The 10367-nt window shown below is 44.0% G+C and overlaps 1 protein-coding gene across 1 annotated transcript in view; it reads left to right on the forward strand.

Annotated features, from left to right (window-relative positions):
* Positions 1 to 7221, forward strand: part of RDH10 (retinol dehydrogenase 10) — a 28074-nt gene extending 20853 nt beyond the window's left edge. Inside the window, exons 3-6 of the mRNA XM_010951359.3 lie at positions 1512 to 1610; positions 2745 to 2890; positions 4619 to 4750; positions 4855 to 7221. Of these exons, the coding sequence (XP_010949661.1) occupies positions 1512 to 1610; positions 2745 to 2890; positions 4619 to 4750; positions 4855 to 4978 (501 nt within the window). The 3' untranslated portion in view covers positions 4979 to 7221. The remainder of the gene's footprint in view (positions 1 to 1511; positions 1611 to 2744; positions 2891 to 4618; positions 4751 to 4854) is intronic.
* Positions 7222 to 10367: the final 3146 nt, after the last annotated feature.

Raw genomic sequence — 10367 nt, forward strand, 5'->3', positions numbered from 1 at the left:
CACCCTAACTACCTTCCATAGAGAATTATTGAGAGACTCTGATGACCTAATTAACGTAAAGCACTTTTAAAAGCGTGAGAGACTATGTAAATATGTGATTAATATTACGCTTTGGATTATATAGGAGGGCATTGCAGGTAGACTGTCAGAGAAGAGTTCGTAGGTAAAACCTTACAGGTGAGAGCAAGAGTGACTGGGCAACAGCAGAGAGAAGGCCCAGACAAACAGGTGTGAGTGGGGACCCAGGGGTTTATGTGATGAGCAGGCGTCAGATTGAGGAAGACCTTGGAGACGTTCACAGAGACTCATCTGGCAATGTATGCATCATGGATGGGAACATGGGAGAACCTTAGAATTAAGGGAATGGCTGTTTATGATCTTGTATATGCAAATGTTATCAAAACAAATTAAATACGTATGCAAAAATTCAGTGATCTCCTGGTCAGAAAATCCTCTGAGAAGGGAATGCAGCTCTTCTTTAAGGCCACTGTGTAGTGTTTGGGTCTTTTTAACTTCATAAATCACGGGAAGCAGTGTTGGTAGTGGGGTATAACTCAACAGTAGACAGATTGCTCTTTGCTGCTTTCTTTTAAGAAGCAGGTTATAAAACTGTTGGGAGCCTGGTGGAGTAGTTAATAGATCACCTTAAGCAATTTGAAGTAATTTTTAAAAAAAATACAGCCTTGCATCTTGAAGGCAAGACAGCCAGAGGGAAAGGAGAAGTTTAGTGCGTAAGAAATCAATACGGCCTCTGGGTCCACTGCCCTGGAACTTCTGTCACTGTGCTTTGCCCCCTTGAGTGGCCAGGCACCTGCCTCTGGGGGAGGTCACTCCCCAGTAGACCCCACAGTGGAGTGTGGTCATTCGGATGGCTATTAATTGTTGTCAAGGCAAAGTAGGCCTTATGACACATTTTTCATTCAAATGATTCTGTACTTGTACTCTCTTTTTCTTAACACCTAAGTACTTTATATCCTCTTAGTATACTTTGGTAGTAAAGCTCTGGATGCTGAAAGATGCTGCTGGAGTATCTCTTCATTCATGAGTCTGTGCTGTGTAGACACAGCCATAAGGTAAACATTATACGAGGCACCTCTTGGTGGGTAGGCAGGAGGTCCCTCCCAGACAGGAGATGGCTGCGCTGAAGTGTCATGAGCGTGAAGAGATCTCTGACCTGGGAGTAGTTTAGATTAGCAGATAACTATCACTTGAAAGGTGATAAAGAGCCTCCTGCTAATGGCTCTCTTTTCATCTCTGGACATTGTCCCCTAAAGCTCTTGTGTTTCAGTCTTGTTGGTCACGGCTTCTAACAGGCCTTCCATGCCAATGACACGGTGCTAAGTTAGCCAGACGCTCAGAGGATCTTCTCTTCCTGATAAATGTAAAATGTTTTAAAACAAATGGGGAAATGCATCGTTATGTGGGTAAAGCTTTGCTTTGTGACCTGGGATTGGGTTTTAGATGAAACTCATAATGTCAGTTCTAAAGCTTGAATCTTCCTTTCCTTTCAGACCACAAAAGCGTTCCTCCCTACCATGCTGGAGATTAACCACGGTCACATCGTGACGGTTGCAAGTTCCCTGGGATTGTTCAGTACGGCTGGAGTTGAGGTTGGTCCAATATAAAGCATCTCCTTCATTCAATCGATTTATCTTGTGACGAATACAGCAAAGTCCTAGGAAGAGTATCCGCTGCCCGCACGTTCGTGAAAGCCTGTGAACTCACACTGCCTGTGAGGGACGGTGCCCCAGGGCCAGCTGCCGAAGCGCCACTTACGCCCCGCTTTCCTGAGCAGTTTTGCTTGATGGCGGTGGGAAGGCACGGGGTCAAGATGAGACTGGAGGGCAGTGGCCGTGCCACAGGGAACAGATAAATGAGGCCAAAGGTTGACGTTCTGTTTTGGTCAGCTTGCCAAAAAGCAAGCTATCCTGTATCACCTCATCAGACGAGATGGCTAGGGACGGGTATGAGGTGTCTGCATTGTAAGTTTGTGGAACTGGGCTTAATCAGACCCTTTTCCTCACCATATTCAAGTGACATAGAGTGTATATGTATATTGTTCTGTGCTGTTTGTCCCATGGGTGCCTGGAGGGTAAAACTGAAAACATCACCCCCTGCAAATATGCAAAAGGATGCAGAAGATAAGGCTTCTACCTTCTCCGTTCCCACAGCGAAATTGAAAGTTGGGTAACGGAGAAGAACGTTCTTTCTAGACCGTGAGTCCTTAGGTTAAGCTCTAGTTTAAGTTCACAGGGTGTACTTGTCATTTCCATTTTCACTTGACCCTGGAAAGAAAATCGGATCATAACAGCTTATAACCCAAGCTAGACTCGCCTTTGTTCTCCTAGCATTAATTTAAACAAACTGGTTTTTCAGTCTCCTTTTCTGAACAAGAGACCATTTGTAAATTTTCCAGACACTTCAAAGTGAACCTCTCTCCATTTTTAACTCCAGCTTGTTAGCTTTCATAGAATCCTTTGTGGTGACTTCCCCAGAGTAATATGATACTTCGTTGATGTGGCAAAAAGTGTTCATCTGTTTCTGCTGTTGCTTTGAAAATATTATTTCTGCACCGAACCACATCAGATATGTGTCTTTTAAAATGCTCTCCTTTTTTCTTTGCTTAGTCACCTGTAACCTTTTGTATCAAGCATGTAACCAGAGTAACAGGGCCAGGAAAGCTTCAGTTTGGTGAGGAATGTGTGCGCTTACTGAGTATTTCTGCTCTTTCCCCATCACCTCAGGATTACTGTGCCAGTAAATTTGGAGTTGTGGGTTTTCATGAATCTCTGAGCCACGAGTTAAAGGCTGCTGAAAAAGATGGAATTAAAACAACGCTGGTGTGCCCTTACCTTGTAGACACTGGCATGTTCAGAGGCTGCCGAATTAGGTGAGTAAGCACCTGCCTTAATACTGACAAGAAGCCGTTTTAAAAATCACCTTTCCATCTCAGGAGACAATGGAATCAATTGGATCCCCAGCCACAATCAGCCTTGCACATTAACAGCCATCATTGGACAGTTAACCTGTAGTTTTCATTGGTCAAGTTTTGTAAAATTGGGGTGTGCACGACTGACGAGCGAGGGGCTGGAGTGAGCTTGCAGAAGTCGGCCTGGAGGCCTCAGTGGGCAGTGGCTGCTCTGCACCTTCCAAGAGAAAACCAGGACCCAGGACTTTCCTGAGAAGCTACTTCTTCAGGAGAGATTTTCTTTCTTTTATTAGTGTTGGTCCATAAATGCAACTCTGGTTTGGTTACCAATGTCACTGCCACAGAGGAGGATGGCCTTTCTTCTAAAAAGACCCTTGAATGTGACACTCCAGATCTGGGGACTTGGAGGGAGGATAGAGCTCGGTGGTAGATCACATGCTTAGCACGCACGAGGTCCTGGGTTCAATCCCCAGTACCTCCATTAAATAAATAAACAATCAAACCTAGTTACCTCCTCCTACAAAAAAGCAAACAAACAAACCAAAAAAAAAAAAAAAATCAGAGGAACAGATTTGGGAACTTCCTTTTGGCAGAAAGTGTTTATAGCTAGATTCACTCTTGACAGAATGAGAAGAAACGTTTAGATTTACTAAAAATGAAATAAAATGCCCACACACTTTGAAAGGAGGCATGTGGGAATAGAAATGTCAAGTCACATCTGACTTGAGCTAAGCAGAATAAACAAAACCATGACTCATTAAGAGGATACTTGTAAGGACATGCTTACTAACTCGAGATCTCTGCTTGGCTGAATTTGAAAGGCCAAGCAAGATAACCAAACCAGTTCCCTGTGGGTCAGGGCCAATCCTAACACATCCTGAACCTGACCACGCCGTGAAGCAGGTGGAGATTTGAGTCATTTCGATCTCAGGCTGACTAAGTCTGGACCCAGGGGGACTCGCCCCTGCCTCTTTTCCCATATGTGCGCACGTGTGCATGTGTGTGTGCGTGTTGGTTTGGTTTTTTCCTCTTAGGAACTTAGGAACCAGGTGCTGAGGGTCTGCAGCGCTCTGTTTCCTAGTCATTGTCACGACAGGTGTCCAGAGCTGTGAGGGGACAATGAAAGGGGAAAAGAATAAATTATGTTAAGTTATCTCAGTGTGTAATGGATCGAATTCAGCTGAAGGTAGGCTATCTCCGTGCCCTTCATTTCAGAGACCCCCAGAGGAAACGCGGTCTAGGACAGCACCCCAAGGACTTTGATTCCACTCGGAAAGGTTTTGTCGGCGTTTACACGCCACCATTTGAACTACGCTTAACGCTGAAAGTTTGGCATCTTGTTTGGGTGTAGTGTTTGTTATGCCAGACAACCTCTCCTTTTTCAACTGAGAGGAAAAAATAATAATAATTTGAAATACGTTTTAAGGCATTTTGAAAACACGACTTTCTCACTTTACAGAAAAGCAGACCAATTCTGCTTTTGTTAACTTGTTTTCTAGACTATGCAAATAAAATGTGTTCATAGTAGGAAAGTTTAGAAAATACAGAAATAACACAACGAAGTAAAATGGACCCCAAATCCTGTCCCTCAGATAACGTCACCCACCCTTCGTATTTTGATGCATGTTTCCCAGTCTTCCCTATTCTGTGTTCACTCTTAATTTCGTCTTCTGAATGTGTAACTCCCAGGAAAGAAATTGAGCCCTTTCTGCCCCCTCTGAAGCCCGATTACTGTGTGAAGCAGGCCATGAAGGCCATCCTCACCGACCAGCCCATGATCTGCACCCCCCGCCTCATGTACATCGTGACTTTCATGAAGAGGTAACTGAGGGGCTCCCCGCTCCGCTGGGCCTCCCACACCCGCCCCGTAACATAACTGCCACACAGCGTCCCCCGTTTGCTAACTGTGACTTTTCCTCTTTCAGCATCCTCCCTTTTGAAGCAGTTGTGTGCATGTATCGGTTCCTAGGAGCGGACAAGTGTATGTACCCCTTTATCGCTCAGAGAAAACAAGCCACAAACAATAACGAAGCAAAAAATGGAATCTAAGGATTTTTTTTGTATATGGAATATTATTTCTACCAGAAGGTGATCAAGATATCTCGGTTCGATCCACATCAGCATGACTGATAATCTCTGGATTCTAAATCCACATTGACTGTTTTTTTTTAATCAACTTTTTTTAAAAAAAATAATAAAAGTGTAAATTAACTGACTAGAGTATTTGGAAAATGTGATCAGCAAAAGTGAGCTTAATTGCCAACAGGGTCCTTTTCAGGCAGAACCCTGAAACCAGTCCAATCTTTTAGACCAGCGCTGTGTGACATCTCCGGGCTAGCATTATTATTATTTTTATTTTTTGAATGAGCAGGAAGTCTCGAGACGATAACCACAGTGTGTTTCACGTGTGTGGTTTTTCTTAATTCCCATAGAGTTTATTAATTCTTGTAATTAATCTCTAGCCAGTTGACACCCTTGCAACTTCAAGGACTGACATGCTATATTTTCTCATGTTTTCTAAGTTTCAGTTTTGCAAAACCTGTGTGGCCCTTTCATGGTGTTTGTATGTACAACTCTTTTAAAAAGGCATTTTGAAATCTCCATCAGTTTGAAGTAAACGATGTCTGGTTATTACAGTAAAAGTGACCAGGTCTCTCTGTTAAAGTCGTAACGACTCAAGTTGGTCAAATTTTAAAATTTATCTCTGAAATCTTTCCTTAAGTATCTGTTCCTCTGGAGACCTATTTAATCCAAAAAAGATCGTACGTTTTCTACCTATGAATTGTGCTGCAGTACAGAAAGTGCCCTTTCCTCAGGAAGTTGCTGTGTTTCATTTCTTTGGATGGACTTTGATCTGGAATACATAGCAGCTCTGCAAAGAAACAGTTTCTAAAAATGGGAACTTCTGCATTTAAAAATGTCCCCATTTTTGTGCCAACTATGATTAGTGAGGGGGAGAAAATCTTATACTATGGAGTACGTATGGAAGGGTGTAAAGATTCTTTTGAAAGTTTTATTTACATTGTAGAACAGCAAATGACATTTTTACAGTATTTTTTTGTAAAGCAAACTATTTTGTGCCTTGAATTTGGTAAATGTGTATTAGTGAAGCGTTGTAAAAGTGAACTTCTACCTCTGTATCTAAATGTATACCATCCACTTGTAAATTACTATAAACTATTATGTGATTGCTTTTTTTTTTTTTTAGAATGTCTTGTTTAAATAGCGACCAATGTTTAAGGCTAATAAAATAAGCCATCTTTTACTAATTAATTGGGAAATTTTATAAAGGACTGATTAAATTTAAAGACTGAACTTACAAACAAATGACTGTGTGATTATTAGTTATCAGCAGTGTTGTAGGGACAGTCTTTGTGTTCTTTTTTTCTCTGTACCATATCACACCTTTAAAGAAAAACGTTTGAATGGGATAGAGAATAGACATTAGCAGCTGAGGGTGTCATACATTCACACTTCCAGTGTCACCATCTACTTAAGATTAGATACTTTGTCAGGGGCTTGTTGATTCTAAAAGTGAGAAAACAGAAAGAATCCCATTACCTGTGTGTTGTCTGGCTGCACCCCAGATTTAATCAGCACTGTATCCACCTGCAGGAAAGTCCTGGCTCACTGCTCATGGCCCCAGCAGTGGCTGGTCTTAAGGAATATGTTCGAATTTTGTTCTATGTTCAAATTTCTCCTTATAAATGATAACTAAGCCTGAGGCCATTATAACACTTGGAGCACTGGCTGCTTCTTATTTTCCATTTTGGATTTTAAGAAGTACAGTTGACCCTTGGACAACACGGGGTCAGGAGCACCAACCCTATATCGAGTCAAAAATCCATGTACAACTTAGAGTCAGCTCTCAGTATCCATGGTTTCTCCTTACCCGCAATTCCCCATCTGCTGATGGAACCGACCGCAGGCTGTGTCGCACTGTAGTACTGACCACTGAAAAAACGCACGTGTGAGTGGCCCGGCGCATTTCAACCCTGTGTCGTTCAAGGGTCAACTATGCTTTGACGTAGCCTCATAACAATGTGGGGTGGAGACTTACTTTCAGAGGTTGTCCAGGTCTGCCTGCCAGCCAGTCCCTGGCACACTGCAGCCATCCTACAGAGCTCTGCTCTGCTTTTAACAACCCACTTATCAATCTTAAGACTAAGGAAAGTCTTCTTTACATTTAGTTTTACTCTCATGTGTTGTAATTTCAACCTATTTCTACTCTTGTTTGTTACTGCCCTTATAAGATTGTCCATCTCTAAATTCAATAAACCAAATTCCTGTAACTGTTTTGTAGAAGTCTTCAATTCCCATGTCCCAGCCTTAGTTTAATTACCTCTGTCTGTGGCTCTCCCTGGAACATTGTCCAAATTCTGTTTCCCATCTTTAGCTGTGGAGTTTGGAAGGGGGCACAGTTAACGCAAGCGCAGGACCGCAGGGTTCCCACGTGTGGTGTTGCTTTGACCTGGTGTCCTGTTCTTGGTACAGCGCTGCACTGATGACACTGTTGTCCCCGAACGCGGGCTCTCCTCTAGGCAAGCCTGCACACGTGCATTGGTCACTTAAGTCATGGCCAACGTCACTTTTCTTGCTGATTATTCATCTACACTCCCAACCCCACCTTGAGATTGATTCCGACTTTGAACAGGTTCCCTTTTTCTGTCATCTGGCCCTTTCAGGAGATGTTCATGGCCACTGGGCTCAAGGCTGACCCCCTAGGGAGGCCTCTTCTGTCCCCCTCAGCTAGAACTGGTGCTCTCTCTAACCTCTCAAGCAGTTTAATGGTAATCATACTGAGCGGGACCCAGGAATCAAAAGTTTCAAAGCCAGCAAAGATAAATGCCAACTATTGTTTCCCCTCCTTGATCTACCAGGTCTGCAGCTCTGTCACAAAAGATTAGATTAGCTTGACAGGATTGAACTATGTAAATCCAGGCTGGTAGAGGGTTTTTTTTGTTTTTGTTTTTTTTTAAGTATCCTGTGTCCTTGAAAGGCTATCGCTTTCAAATTTTTCCCAAGTTGAAAAAAAAGTCAAATGTCTTTTTCAAAGTTTTCTTTGCCAACTGGCAGAAAAAATTCTAAATTGGTGTTGATTTGAATCTTGGAAATTTGCTTTTGCCTCCAACAAAATGTATAATCAGTGGGGGTTGGGGGAGAAGGGTAGGTCTTTCCATGCCAAATTTATTGCCTGTGTCTGATTAAAAAGGGGCGTAGAGAAAGCAAGGCTTTCTCAGGCCAGAAGTGGCTAGGACACGGGGCCAGGGAGTGTACTGTCAGCATTTGCCCATACTCAGCTTAACAAGTACACCGGACATCTACAAGGCCCATGGACTCAAGTAGCTTGCAATTAACTCACAAGTTCAAATACAAGTCTCTTGGTGTACATGTGCCACAGATGAAGCCTCAGAGTGTGATGAGGTCTCAACGAGACCGAGAGGCAGAAGCCTTGAAGGCTGGCGATGCAACAGCTAGAGCTGAGAATAAGAGCTGGGCATTACAAGGGACAGACAGTCTGGAGAGGCCCAGAGGCTGAAAAAGGAAGGTTATATTCACTGTGCCTGGAATGCAACGGGCAAAGAGAATGCCACGCGTTCCTGATGAAGGTCTCAACTTGAAAACAGGCCTTCATTCCAGGAGGAGGAATGACGGCTTCATTTGATAGAGAAGAGGGAAGCCCTGGGAAGTTTAGCAGGAAAGCGAGATAATTGCATCATCAATCCAGCCCATGTAAGGAACTTGGAGACCCCGGGAGCCAGGAGGGCAGACAGGAGGGACGCTATGGCAGGGGTGCAGCTGAGCGGTGACGGGCCTGAGAGCCAGTCCAGTGATGAGGATGGAAAAGACAGCGGCTCCTGGAGTTCAGGAGGGAGAAGAACTCTGCCAGGCTGAACAGCCAATTGCCTAGGAGATCTAACTTTGGCTTGAGTGACTGAAGCCTCATTTGTCATGAGCCAAGTCTTTTTGTTTTGTTTTGTTTGAAGTATAGTTGATTTACAATGTTGTGTTAGTTTCAGGTGTACAGAAAAGCAATAATTATACATATATATTATATATATTCAGTTACACATACATATGTTCCTTTTCATATTCTTTTCCATTATGGTTTATTACGAGATACTGAATATAGGACCTAGAGATTGCCATACTAAGTGAAGTAAGCCAGACAGAGGCCAGGTCATTTTTAAGCTCAAGCAGCAGAATGATCAGTGAGTTTATCTTAGAAATGTTGCATTTGGGATGACGATCAATCCCAGGCAGACAGGTGGACATCAGACCTGGCCCTCAGGAAAGAGGTGGGTGTGAGGATTCTGGAACCATCTGCATAGACGCTGTGAAGTGAAGGGAACTGAAAGAGTGGCGAAGCCCGGAATGAGAAGGTCCAGGGCTCACAACCTGGGGAACGTGAGGAAGCAGTTCCATCGTAAAAGGTAACGTCGGAGAGGAGTTTCTCCTCCAGAGTTCAGAGCGGAACAATAATCACCTCTGCCAGGTCTCATCTGCAGTCTGAGTCACAGGTAAGAAACCTCCAACTGGCCCAAGAAAAGAGCTGGTGTGGCCAGGCCTGGGGCAGTGTCCCCAGAGGTGAAGGGCAGTGTTAACAGATGACGTGTGGAGCCTGCCTACCAGGCACTCAGGCTCCAAGGGTCTGAAGCCGTGGTTCAAACAAACCAAAGGAGCATTTCTTCCTACGGGAAGCCTGGAGAGTGTCGTTGTTTGTCCATCATGTTTGCTTGCCCTCAGAAGCATGACTGGCTTCAATGTGCCAGCCACGTTTCATGAGAACCCTGGGGGAAACCGAAAGGCCCTCAAGGGTCTCCAAATGGATACACATTAGTTCAAATGAACTCCTTTTTGACCTGCCCAAAGGGATAAGGCAGACCCCGCTGCTCTCATGCTGCCCACCCAGGCAGGCCCCCCTCTTCCCCTCAAGCACTAGACTCAGTGGCCAAGAAGTGCTCTGGGCAGGTCCCCAGCTCTCCCTGGAAGTGGCAAGACTGTGCCTGACCACAGTCCCAGTACTGTTCATTACGTCAGACTCTTCTTGGGCAGTACCTACATTATAAGAGCTATTTCAAAGCACTTAACACATCTTCGTGACCACCTCCTTGGGCAAGCACTGAGACTGGGCAGCCATTTAGCCCAGAATACTCCTCACTAGGTCATGATTTCTCATTTAACTTGCTGCACTTCTGTAGAGCACCTCCAAGATATCTTCCAGGAGCTTCTAACAAGCTTTTCAAGTAAAGTGTTGAAATGTTTCTCACCACTAGCCAAAAGCAAGAGAATTGATTAGCAAGAAAAACAAAGCCATCTTCAGCCCAGATTCTAAGTTTGAGGTTTTCCTGTCAAGGTGATTTAAACCACGCTGCAGGGAAAGATGTGTGTTCATGGCAGCCATGAAAAATGCCCCCTTTGCCTTGCCCACGCAGCC

The sequence above is a fragment of the Camelus bactrianus genome, chromosome 29 (genome assembly GCF_048773025.1).
Source record: "Camelus bactrianus isolate YW-2024 breed Bactrian camel chromosome 29, ASM4877302v1, whole genome shotgun sequence".
Taxonomy (NCBI): Eukaryota; Metazoa; Chordata; class Mammalia; order Artiodactyla; family Camelidae; genus Camelus; species Camelus bactrianus.